This window comes from Apis florea, unplaced genomic scaffold (genome assembly GCF_048593485.1).
Source record: "Apis florea isolate Af1SG1 unplaced genomic scaffold, ASM4859348v1 contig_3517_pilon, whole genome shotgun sequence".
NCBI lineage: Eukaryota > Metazoa > Arthropoda > Insecta > Hymenoptera > Apidae > Apis > Apis florea.
In genome coordinates this window covers 438,160-452,774 of record NW_028256778.1, presented here as the reverse complement: position 1 = coordinate 452,774, position 14,615 = coordinate 438,160, and the positions used below count along the sequence as shown (strand labels likewise).

At 28.3% G+C, this 14,615-nt stretch overlaps 1 protein-coding gene across 2 annotated transcripts in view; it reads right to left on the bottom strand.

Moving 5' to 3' along the window:
* Nucleotides 1-10,313, bottom strand: part of tow (target of wingless) — a 30,370-nt gene extending 20,057 nt beyond the window's left edge. The window contains exon 1 of one of the 2 annotated variants that reach the window (XM_012493580.3): nucleotides 8,520-10,313. In XM_012493580.3, the coding sequence (XP_012349034.1) occupies nucleotides 8,520-8,610 (91 nt within the window). In that variant the 5' untranslated portion in view covers nucleotides 8,611-10,313. Of the gene's footprint in view, nucleotides 1-4,621; nucleotides 5,218-8,519 lie in introns of those variants that run through there. The other variant, XM_003698626.4, reaches the window with a different exon arrangement.
* Nucleotides 10,314-14,615: the final 4,302 nt, after the last annotated feature.

Sequence of the window (14,615 nt, the reverse complement as noted above, 5' to 3'; positions counted from 1 at the left end):
TCTGTTCCTTTTTATCTCACTGCTGGGAAATAATTTATTTATTTTTTTTTTCTAGGGCGAATTGATAAGAATTTATCGATGAATTTCTTGTCATATGCATGACACCGTTATTACTACGAAGTCTCGTGAGCATCGATTGAAAACTAAGGAAGACCTAAGTACATACACACACGTTCACACGTGGGATCATAAATAATTCATAATCCACGTTAAAGATCGATCTGTTAACTAACGTGAACAAAGAACGTACGATTGCTGTATGTGAATACAGGAAGCGAACTGTATACCAATATTCGATACTTCGATTTTCTCTTTTTAAAATTCTCGATATATTCTTTCGCTGGATGATATGTTTTGAAGAATTATTCAACCATAAAATTTCAAAACGTGCATTCAATAACGTTGCCCATTCATATTTAAATTATTTTAAAATATATTGATTTTTTTCTTCGACAAACAAGTTAACAATATGTCGTACGATTACCATACGAAAACCTCGTGACGCCTTCCATTACAAGTATCCACACTGTTGCTCGCATTTGAAAGATATATTATCTAGCGATATTATCAGTATTTCACCTCTGGCGTAATCTTATATTTGATTGGTAAATATTAAATTTCATTGACTCGTAGCTTCTTTGTAAATAATAGAGAATTATAAAGTTCCGTTAACATGATATATACTTAGCGCCTTTTTAAAAACAGTTGAAACATAAGAAGGATAGAGAAATAACGATTAATAATCGAACGATTATAAATCAGCAAAGAATAAAATGGAACGATACGCGATTGAAACATTTACAATGACCAAGAAAAAAAGAGGCGCGTCCAACGAATGGTACCATACGGATATGAGTCGCGAGTTCGAATTACCGCGATGTAACTGGTTTCCGTGAAAATCAATACTTGGACGACGATTGATAGTGATTCCAGTCTCTCTTTCTACATAAGTTAAATAAAAGAGAGGAACGATACTAGTCTCCGCAACTTCTATTAAGGTGTCAGGCAATTTCTTCGGAGAAACGTAATAGTCTAGACAACGAGAAAAGACGGTCATTAAAAGAGAGAGATTTCCTTTCCTTCTTTCTCTCTCGGTGATCCACGAGATCTTTTCGAGAAAACCTGAATATGTACTTTGATCTGCGATAATATAATAATCTTATTCTGAATTGAAATTAAGGATAATTTGTCATATCAATTTTTATCCGAATAGTGATTACAGATTTTGGATTTTAAGAGATCTAATATTTATTATATGCAGACTTTTATGCAATTAAAATATGTTCAAATATTCAAATATATAGAAAATATCTCGTTATAATTATATGTACATTTATTATTTATATAACAATAATTTTTTTCAAATTGTATTGTACCATGAATTAATCTGTTTATTTGGAAAAATTTGTAAATTGAAAAAATCATTCTATGTCACAAGATGCATTACTAGAAATCATGAATATTCACATGTTGAATTATCGTATTATTAACAGAAAATTTGTTTATTACGCATGTGATACAGTATTTCATTCAGTGTGTAATAAATTGATTTATAGATATCACTTATATAAATATGTATTTGTACTTGCACAGTGTGAAAATAATGCAAATAAATATACCAAACATTCCATCAACATCCGCGATAAAAGGAGGATTCTCCGTGTTGTTAATAAATGTTCATGAAAACAAATATAAGCTATACTTATCGCGAAAGTCCTAATCGGGAGAAATTTTTCCATAGCAAACTTTTACGCACATCAATCATTTAATTTTAAATTATTTATTTATTTTTATAAATATGAAATAGATAAATATAGCAAGACGTTAAAAGTAATATAATTGTCAAAAAAGAAACAAAAGAACGAGTCTATTTGATATCTATGAAAAATATCTATGAAAACAGGAAAAGAACTTTTTTCGAAGTAACAACTCATATTCCAATACGGTGAAACGCTCACTGTTTTATGATATCGCGTTCACGAGACCACGAAAAGCGATACCATGGAGACAGTACGAGATCTTTTTTTTTTACGAACTATAGGTGATCTCAAGGATTTCGCGTTCTTTTTGAATGATAAAATGTTCCATGAATGTTTCTCTATAGTCTGTATCTGCATGCAAATTTCTTTCAATGAGGAAAGCGATTTTTAAATCATATAATCAAAAAATATATATTGCGAATATATATTTATTATATGTTACAAAAAAAGAAAGAAAAAAAAAATAAAGACATTTTTCAAGTATCAAGAAATATCTGATATTTTGAAATATTTTGAATTATATTAATCCAGTGATTCTCAAATCGTAATCATGAAAATTTGAAACGATTTATATTTCGCGCCATTTTTATTTAATTTTATTTATATTAATTATTTTTTTCGTTCGCAAAAATTATGAGCATAAAATTTAAGAAGGCAAGGCTAATAATGTTTTTGCGTTATAAGGCGTTAATAAAGTAGTTAAATACTTTCAAGAATTAACCTTTGGACTTGTTATAACGTACAAACTAACAACGAAAATAAATTCCCGCCTCAGATATTATTGTAATGCATACATCCACGTTGTATTTTCTACCTCACAATTGACGAGGTAAATAAATAATTATTAGATGCATAAAAATTCTAAATGGCGTTGAATCGATGAGTTTCGAAGAATTTCTAAGAATACTGCGCATTATTCCACTAATCACACTTTCAATATCGGAGAATGCAAGAATAAACATTTATCAACTTAAAATCGATCATCGGATAAAAAACCATATTAAATAAAAAAAAATTGCTATGATTTCAGACATACGGAATCTTAATTACTGATTAATCATTTTTAATTATACCGTGTGAGAAATGCACAAAGCCATTCAAAGTAGTGGATATATGCAGATAAGGTAGATTTAACTATATAATAAAGATTTTTATTAGTCGATAAGAACGAGATATCGTTAAATATCTCGCTGCTATCTTCGTTGCGCGCTTTTTAAACTGCGCGTTTATTATTCCAAAAATTGTGCGTAGAAACGCAATCTCTCTCTCTCTCTCTCTCTCTCTCTCTCTCTCTCTCTCTCTCTCTCTCTCTTGAAATAATGAATTTTCAATAATGTTAATATATGTCTTTCTGAAAAAACATTATAAATATTCTACGTCATAACTAGTTAATTCGCAAACATTCGCAATGTTTCTTTAACAAGTCATCGTTAATTATTAAAATCACTAGAAACACTCTTTTTGAATTTTATTTTTGCAAGAGAGTGGATTGATAGCGGCATTTCAATAGAGGAGGAAATTTTGAGGATTATCCTTGATAGAATAAATCCTCAAAATAAATTGTCTCTTTACGTTTTATTAATCCAATGAATAACCTAAAAACTACGCATCAATCTTTTTCAAGAGTCTACGCCAGTGCGTGCAATAGTCTATGCATAGTTATATGACTGTCACAAACCACGTATTTTTTTTCTCATTTCCCTATCCAAGATATGCGTATGAGACATGTTTTAAATAGGAAAGTGATGTCTATACAAGATTGACAGAATAAATCGAATGCAACTCGATCGATGAAGATATTTTCTGCATAGCATAGTGCCACGTATTGTTTCAATAGCTATCAAATTTTCAGTAAAACATCAACAGTTTGAACTTTTTTCAGATTTAGAAATAGATATTTAAATAATAATAAAATGATCCAGCAAGTCGTTAATCTTGCTTGAGACAAAATGTAATTTTTGTGCCAAAGAAAAAGTTACTTTGTAATATATAATAAATTATACACTATATGCATATAAGATATCTATTAATAAATTGCAACGCGTTACATGACATACACAGGTGGAAGTTTTTATTGCGAAATTAACAGTACATTGATAATAGATTGAAGAAAATTATTGAAATAAACATCTATTTCGCATTTTGTTTTCAAGGTCAAATTAATCAGAAAAAATTGACATGATTATATTAGTTTTAATACTTAAGACAAAAATTATTAAAATTTAGAAAAATTGATTGCACATAAATATATAATATAATAAGTATGTAATTTCTTATTAAAGATATCAAAGATTATTTTTTGAAAAAATATAATTTCAAAATATTCGATTTTTAAGTTTTTAATACTCGATTATTTATAATTCAATTTAAGTGTCACAATAATTGCAATAAAATTACATAACATATATTTTATTTTAACATAACAATAAATTTCATTTTAAATATGGAACATATTTATATGATTTTTTAAGGTTAACAAACTTAGAATAATGTAAAAGCCGGATATGTACTGCTGAAGCAGCTGTGAGTCATGCAGCTGCAACAGCATCGTCACCGCACATTCCACAATTCACTTCTCCGAAAGACCGCGAAATGCGAGACGGGCTTAAATTAGAATGCAGCCTAATTCGAGGATAGAATTACCTACACTGAGGTTATACATGAATATTTTATTTTACTTATTCTATTATAATTGCATTCATTACTAGTTATAAAGTATTTGGGATAAAAAAAAACTTAAAAAAACTTTATATTTTCTACATTACGTTTAATTTCTAACATCTATAAATAGATACTTTTTCCATAGCGACAACTGATGTTTAATTTCCCTCTTAATTCTAATTTAAAGAAATAAACATTACCTTTTGTCCTACGGGCAAAATGTGATATATTTTGCCTAAGTACCTTTAGCCACATCTTCGCCTTCTTTTGTTTATTCTCAAAATCCGACGTCCTGATACGACAAAGGTCCTCCACTCAAATGAAATGTCAATTCCAATGATATAACGTACAATAAAAACCGTTCACTGTCACGGATTGATAAGTATTCTCTTTTATGTACCGGTTACTTAACCTCACTTTTATAATGTTGCGTGTATCGATAAATTCGTGATAATAATTAATAAATAATAGAAAATATTGAAACAATGTTTTTAATAATGGAAACGAACGATGCTTACACACGAAATTGCTACGAAAGACAGACACTGATGTTAGAGAGACGCGACCCTTTTATAGGCGGAACAACGATCACGTAGGCAAGTCGTTAACTGCTCTACTACCGAGTACGATAATATCAGCTTTAGGCCTTGGAACTTGTCTTGTTTACCAAGTAAAGATGTGTCGGTTTTAGCGTATTTTGACGAAACACCGGTCAAACACTATAGAAATCAAACTCGACACGCGACTCGATCCAAGATATGAATACATACCGAACGTCTGCATGCACACAACAAGCACTTTGACCGTTTGGCGGCATACACTCCCGCTTAAATAATGGCAACGCTGTAAACAGTGTGAACTGGCAACTAAGTGCGCGCGCAACATTTCACAGTTAGTAGAAAATTGAAAACTGTAATATTTCAGATATGATATTTAAAATTTAATGTTCAAATAATTTATGTTAATTAAATATATATTTTCAAATATTTTAAATCATATATTAATATAATGTATATGTACTTATTTTGACAAATAATAAATAATATACAACGAATTCTCATAGTAATTCTTTTATATATATATCTTTTATATATATTTTTGAATTTACGTATATATTTATAATTCTGTAAATAATAATAACAGAAGTATTTACGGATTTTTTTGGCAAAACATGTATGCAATAATTATGCATAAGATATAAAATATTAATAACTACTTATTTGTATTTTCTAAATATATTATATTAGAAATGAAAATAAAATAAAATAAATAGTATATTTCAATAAAAAGTATACTTTTAGCTTCGATTTTTGTATCATAAATAATTTTTATAAAATATTTTACATTTTATTTTTAACATAATGCTGTTATGACATAATAAATAGATTTCGGTACAATTTTATGATATTCGATCGTTTTCAAGGTTAAGCAATAGATATAGAATCAAGGATCTTATTACGTAACTATCATTTAAGCCATTATTTAAATACACATAATTAAAAATATATAATTTTGATACATATATAAATTATTAAATAGCAGAGTTTCAAAGTACTGTAGCAAAGCCTTCATAATGATATAAATATCAGAATTATCGCATGATATATTTAGCTCGCAGCCGTCGAAGCCGGTAAACAACAAACCACGATCCGACATGCGATTTCAAGTCGCGTGATATACCGATTTGTTTTTTCTTTTATTATCATTAGTATGTGTTTTACTATTATGCATACAAAAATCATTGAATGGAAAATAGTCATTAATATTAAAATATATTTGTTTAAGAATTAATCGATAAAAACAAAAACAAAAAAAACAGAAACGAATCAACGAATCTAGGTCGCGTTATTTCACCATTTAGAAAATCTATCTCTATTTAATCGTCGTTGATAATTTATTGCTAGTGAAATTGGGGCGACAAACATAGCTTGAAATAGACATCGTATTGTTTGAACACTTGATTATCAGAATATACAGAAATACAGAATCCGTTCTACCAACGAAACAGAACAAATTAAATGTATGAAAGGAAATTTTTGTCAACCAATAAAGAATATTTCATGAGAACATCATCAAATATATTTAATGCTTATCAAAAAGATCATTTTTAACAAATGAAACAACAGGCATGTGAACAATAGTAGAACAGGATTGTTGTATGTCAATTTATTATTCAGAAGATATTATGTTATATTCCCCTTTAGCATGACCTAACCCAGAACCTAATCTACCTCAAGTGATATATGTTAAGAACAAAATCGATCGGTCCTACACGCGTGCGTACGTGTGCGTGGCCACGTACGCGGTATATACTTGTTGCCGTTCTATTGACAAGATTTTATTATATGTAATTCTAATATAAAATTTTACGATAACAAGTTCGATGAAACATCTTATCTATTAATTATTTTCGATATTCATTTGTACTTGCTCATCGAAATCAATAAAAAGAATAAGATAATAATAAAATTCGTACAGCAATTGTTAAAAAATTTCCAAAAATTTTATTGTAAATTTATCAATATAAAAAAAAATAGAAAATATATTTATTTCTATTATATATGTATTCTAGGAATAAAATATATCTATTTTTATATATCTATTTATTTAGGAATAAAATATATCTATTTTAATTAGAAGAAGAATTATTATAAGAAGAAATATGGAAGTTTAATTGTTATCATCTTTTAATTTGAAAACATATTCATTAAACTTTATCTATTTTATCCGATAGATTTTACAGTAAAATAAAGTAAAAAATTGAAAATCATGGATGATAAATCATTTTAATTTTATAAGAAGCTAAATACGTTTTTCTGATTTAAAATATGAATCAACGATTATTATTAAGCGTAATAACATAAAAATAATAATAAGATAAGCTTAATAAGAGATTCAATGATAAAAAAATTGATTTGTTTTAATGGAAATAATTACTAGAAATAAGATATTCTAAGCAAATGAGCATTCAATGCGTATGTATAGAAGATACGATTCTCACGAAAAAAATTCGTTACATTACGTTAAAAACAAATAGAAACGAGGAACTAGTAACATAGTACTTATACAACAAGAATTACAATTTAGTTTCGAGACAGATCCGTGAAATCTAAATATGGATGTCTATTTTGCAACGATTCGTAATTAAGTTCCACCTATTTTGGAATGTAATTTTAAACTACAGATTCGCCTTCAATTCTTACTTTGATTAGTGAAAAACTTTTCTTTCGAATACGATGAATAAAGCAAATTAATAATATTTTTCCAAAAACTTATTGATTATTTCAAAATAATTCGCATTATACATTACGACAAGCTTCAAAACTAAAATTCGCAATGAAAAATTAAAAGTTAATTAAGAGATAATAGGCGCCAAGAATATGATAATTTTAGTCTCTTGATCTCTTATTTTTTTTTTTTTTTTTTTTTTTTAGATTAAATGCACAATTTTGACCTTGATCTTGTTGACAAGACGTAACTATGATCTTATAATGTATTTATCATCTTGAATAAGATTACGACACAAGTTAATCAAATATGTAATTTTAAATACCATTATTATTTTAAAATGCAAAAGATGCAATTTAAAAGTAGAATTCGATTCAATCGGTTCATTTTCTGGTGTATTAGAAAAACATTATTTCGCTGCAAAGAAATGCAAGAATAATCAAAGTGACCGTTTAATCACTTGCGATGGGTGTCGATGCCCTAGATTGAGACACATCTGTTTAATTACTATCATCGGGTCAACAATTACGCGGCAGAGCTAGATTGACGAGAAACGACATTAATTACGCGAAGAATGCCAATCTCCTCCGCGTTTATCAACCATGAAGGGAACTAAGTCAAATCATTGCATATTTACATTATATTTACTGTACACGATCTAAACTTATAATTAACCATTTTGTATTAGTTTATAATTATATTAAACGATCATTGTCTTTTAAAGAATATCTATAAGATGAAAGAGGAAAGAAAGATGTGGATAAAAGTAAATTAAATTTAAATTTCAAATTCAATTCTTTGAAATATCCGTGACTGAAGTGGACTTTGTTCTACATTGAAAATAAAAATAATTATCGGTCAGTTACTCACCGATAGAATCTCCGTTTTTCTTGCCAGTGTTGTTTTTGTTCTTCTTGTTTTTTGGATAGATATTGCCGATTTTGCTCTGTCCACAACCCATCCTGATCTGTTGCGAGCCCGTGCAACGATCACACTTCAACTACACTTCTCACTACTTCTGAGTACTTCTGAGTACTTTTCTTTATTAGTTTTTTCGTTGCACGCGTTATTCTCAATACGTGTTTCGTTAGAAAAACAAAAAACGAAGAAGCGTACCTTCCTTGAAATTAAATATCTTTCTGGCACTAAGAGATTATTCGTTTCATAGAAAAAAGGACAGATATATCAATACGGAAATTGGTCTTTTACCGTATCATACGCGCCACTTTATCCACAAATATTTCTATTAGGCAGCGAAAGAGATTTTTTACATGTACATAGATACATATATATATATATTTTTTGTATTTTATATATATATATTGTGTTTCTACACGCATGTACATGTACGCAATATATTTGCAGTATGTATAATAGTCGAAAATACGTGTTACGACACGCGTATAACGTTTTGTGTATATGTTCGTCAGAAATTTCTCAAAAGCTCGTATAGCTGGTATGACAAGCTCTGTGTGTACATGTACGTGTGTATGTGTGACAATTACATGAGATCCCGAAAGATATGTACGTGTGACGCAACAAATGAAAGCCAGTATATATTTTACAGAACGCGATATGCGAACATTTTTCGACAAATGAATCAACGTATGTTCTTCAGTCTTTTTGTGAATCAGATTCGAGCGTTCTGTTAGATCGGAGATCACGTGTAAATTCGTATCAAGTTTCTTCTCCTTCTTGGAATAAATCCGGGATCTGTTGCATCGATTAATCGGTTCAATCTTCCCTCCGATACGTTTCACCGACAATGATAAAGCTCGCGGATTAATTCCTTATGTTGATTTATTGATTATCACGTTCAGTCTTTTTTTTTTTTCACAACACCGATCGATAAACGACAGAAAATAAAAAACAGTCTTTCAGAAAAATACGTCCATCAATGACGTCCATGCGATATCTTTTTTTTCTTGAACAGAAGATAGAGAAAAAAAAAAGGTTTGCTAGCAGCTCGGGGCTCGTTCGCCCTGGTGCCCGCGACTTTATCGTCTCTGGCTACCTGAGCCGAGGCACCCAATCCATTTTGCACTTCTTGTTCGCTCTACCACCCCATTATTTGCGATCTATCATCTATCCCATGTCCAAAGCTGCCAACCGTTCATTCTCCCACTCTATTGCTTTGCACATTCGTTCACTCGTCGAACTCGTTATTATCCTCAAGAGCGAACTCTTTAATCGGAAAATAATATTCAGATCAACTTTATCGAAATCGATTCGTTAATCGACCAAGATTTTTTCTCCATAGTATGATCGATCTATTGAAAAAATTTCTATTCTTTTCCACCCTTCTACGGCTACTTTTCACCGCATAAGGTACGATATTTGGACAATACGTGGCTTAAGAGCGTGACTGACACATGTTTCAATTACAAGAACGAGTTGGCAAGATTCTGTGATCACTACTTATGGACAACAACTGTTCCAGTTTCTTCAGCGATGAATATTTTTGGATTAGCGAACAATCACATCAAGACAAAATAATATAATTCTTGAAGATGGAAGAAAAATAATGGAAAAAATCAGATTCGATGCAGTTTTTGGCAGAAACAATACTGACAGGAACAAGAGAGAGATAATGAAATTTGTTCGATCTTCTTCCTCTGTCTCCTTCCAAGATGAACTCTTTTATTCTGCTACTACAACAGATTTCTAAAAAGAAATAAAATAACGAGCTGATTAAAAGACTAATATTCTGACGAGAGAATATATAAATAATGAAAACGCGAATAATTATACATGTTCCTTTAATATGTGCACACTGATAAGCTTAACAGATACAAGTAATATGAAAAACAAATACAGTATGGCATTAACTCGAAAAAAAGACATAGGCAAATAACGTTTCTTTTTATGTTAAAAAAAATGTATTTTTAGATATGAGATATTAAATATTAGATTTTTAGATTTAGATATTAAATGTGCGTTCAATAATAAAAAATAATTAATAATAAAATTTTTGAAATATATAATAATTTTACGTAATAGAAAAGGCCCTGACAAATTATAAAAGTCGAACGATCGATATTAACTTTGGCACGATATCTGTTGTGCTCCAGCTTTTAACGAGCATACACATATGTGTCTAAGAATGGAACGACATTCAAAAAAGCCACAAATGCGAAATTTGTGAATCTTGGCATAATATTATAACGATTATCTAAATGTAAAACCAAATTACGCGATATGATCACAAATCTTTGGAAGAACAGTTTTTCAAATGTTCTTTTGTCATTTCAAATAATATCGAAATATTGATATAGCATAACATTTGTTATTAAATATATAAAAAACAGATTCATATTCAATAAATAAATATTCCAAGTTATAAACACCAAAATATTAAAATTCAAACATTAGAGAAAATGTAATATTCACAGCAATTATAAAAATGTTTAATAAATGCTACATCAATGTTTGAATCAACATTCAATTCCGCGGCATAAAATTTATACGCTACAATTGCTCTCTTATTTATCGGTCAATGTCATTTTCTTTAATACTCTTTTTGAATACGATTAAATTATTAGTATATTATATTAATGTTATATTAATGACTTTGTTTCTTTAACAAATAACATTTTAAATAACTGAATCGATATATAATAACTTCACAATTAATCCGTACCTTTATAATTATATCATTATACAATCAATCTTTATTAATTTCCTCTATTCATTTTTTTCTATTCAATAAGTTACTTTTATGATATGCTAAAAGACAAAGAATACTTTGATGCTAAATAATTGTTTATTGAAAGTACAATAAATTGGAACAACGTTTACTCGAACAATCTGTCAATATTTAAATGTTTCATACCGATATCCGGTATTCATTCAATACAGAAATGCTTCACGTTTTTTAAACTTAATATCATGAAAATGGTGTAGAAAAGATATTAGAGAAGATAAAACAGTTAGTAAATTCATAAAAAACTCAAAAAAAACTCTTGATCAGTTGAACACGCGATACTATTTTTGACTGATTTGTTATGATGAAATATCGTTTAAAAAAATTGAGAGACGAACGTAATCTGTAAATCATATTTGTTTTAATTTGAATATTGTCACAAAAAATCATAGAGATCATTTCTTTAAGACAAATATTCTCACGATGTCGTTCCACTTTGAAGTGACCATCCGAAATTCGATTCGAAGTTAACTAACCTCGTTTCGCGCAACAAAACAAGTGACCTCGATATCCACCTGTTCACAACGATTGTACATAAATGAAACTCTTCACTTATTATATGATTCAAATATATGTGTACATACGCGAATATAAATGCGTACCAATTAACGATGACAAAATGTTAGAGATGAACACAGATACTCGCACTACGACGTTCCAGCATCGACTATTCTGCCGGTCAAGGCGCCAGCTGGATTTGCGCATGCGCGCTCCCTCTACACATCTCACATATACTCTCATGTTACGAAACACATAACAAGACTTGTATACTTGTGTTGTTGATTCTAATCTCCATATATATGCGTTCTTGTTTATATGTATACCAACTAACACTAGAATCTTTTACTACATATATATATATATATATATATATATATATATATATATTTTATATTTATATTTTATATACAATCATATCCTTTTGTGAGGGTACGTTCACTCATATTAACTTTGATATAAAATCATTTTTATAAAAAGCAAATATTATAAATTTAATACAATATAATATATAAAGATTATATATAAAGATTAAATTAAATTATTAAAAATTAGATTTTCGCGGAATAAAAGAAATAGGAACAGAGAACTTTATAAAATCTCGTTACTGGATTTTTGCGATGTCATGATCTTCCGATAGGGATTCTTGATTTTCATGATTGCATTTAGAAGCTACTATCAATACTATGAAACACGTATTCATCAGATTAAATCATATTTACATACTTTAAGAGCAATATGAGATGCAAAATGATTATACAATCATAAATAATAAGTTATTCATACAATCCAATATTTGTTATATGAAGTTATATATCTATATTAAATTTAACTTAAAAATAATAAAACATGGAAAAAAAAACAATTTATTCATACTTACTTAATTTTATTTGAAATAATTATGAGAAAAAATCGATTTGCAATAAATTCTAATTAATTCACAACTTTTTGAACAAAATACCACAGCAGGTGGCGAATGTTAATAAATTTCACAGTTATATAAACTTAACACAATGTTTGATTTAAATGCAATTATACAGTACTTACGTATTGCTTTTAAAAGATTATCGTGTACAAATATTATTTTACATAGAAGAACATATCTAGGGCAGTGGTATTCATTGTTTTCTCCAAGTTATTTTTGAAATAAAATATAAATATAATAAAATTGTATTTTATGATTCGATTAATGACATTTAACTAAAATGCAATTTTAAAAAAGACAAATTTTTGATTGAATTTTTATTATTAATCTCATTTATGTTTTCAAATTATGTAGATCAAATACATTTACTCAATATTTTAAAAAGCTATACGATTCTAAACAAAACAAATAATATGTTTGATTAACTTCTAATACAAATTAAAATGAATTGTACATTAATTAAGATTTTTCATTATATAAAATTATCTTATATTATATTCATATACTTTGATAATACTGATATTATGAAGTGTCATTATTCGAGTATTATTATCGCTTCTATGCAAGAAACAATAAAAATTACGAATGATTTTTTGTATCCAAAAGCACACTTGTAAGTTTTATCAATAGCATATTTTTTTCAACGACAATATTTTAGATTAATCGATGAAATATATTAAATTTCGTTAAAGGAATAACGAGACTTGTTACATGAAGAGTCAACTTTTTATTTTTTACTTCTTTTTTCTTTTTCATTTTTTTTTTTAATTTTTTTCTTTTTTTGTGTTGAATACAATGATCAATCGATCGTCGCGATTGACTGTGTTAAGTATCTCCAATCTCAGCCACGCTATCTTGTTACAAGACATGCATTTCACTCAACAGCAACTTCAGCGTAATTTGACCAAAACGGAGCCGAAATTCTATTACAATACGTCAATACGTGCGATGCGACGTCTGTCAATCAAACGAAATATCTTTCATCCGATCGTTTTTTCGTGTCAAACCTAGTTGAAGTTCGAGGCAGAATTCGAAGAAAGCAAATTCGATATTGATGATTCATTTATTTCATTCTTTCTAAAAATGATCTTATCAATTTCTTTGATCTATCAAAATCATAAATTTCACTAACATATTTAACAAAAATTCTGAAAATTCATAGATCAAAAACTATTCCATTTTTTGAAAATAACAAATAAAATAAAATTTATTCTTCTTTAAATGGATCAGTTTCATTTGTTTCATTACTTTCAATTTGATTCTATGCCTCGAAGAATCAACTTTCTTTAATTCTAAAGAACATAATAAGTTTTCAGGTCGACACAAAAACACATTCCATCTTTTATAATCGCATACAAATCCTTCTATATGTACGATATATATTAAAGCAATGTACAGAGGAATGTTTTCCGAGAAAATAATATTCTAAAATTTGATAGTGATATATAGGAAGATTGATTAAGGAGGACGTAGAGCGCGAGGGTTGCAAATTTTATAATTTGCTTTCTTTTTACTTTACATTCGTTATTTCTTTATATATGTTATATATATTTAAATAACATATTTTACTCGTACTATGTTAATATTCTCTACAATAAATTAAAACATCAAAATCAAAATTTATATAAAAACAAAAAAATTATTTCACATAATTGACTAAGGAATAACAAAGGATTCTATCGATAAACAATAGATAACATGCTCTACTAAATCTGAATTGTATCGCAAAAACAAAATGGTTTAAAATGTAAATATAAGTAAAAAATGCAGAAATAGATTTTTAGCTTCTATATTATATACGCATATAGCGTATTGTACATTGTAGAGCATCCATTCGTAT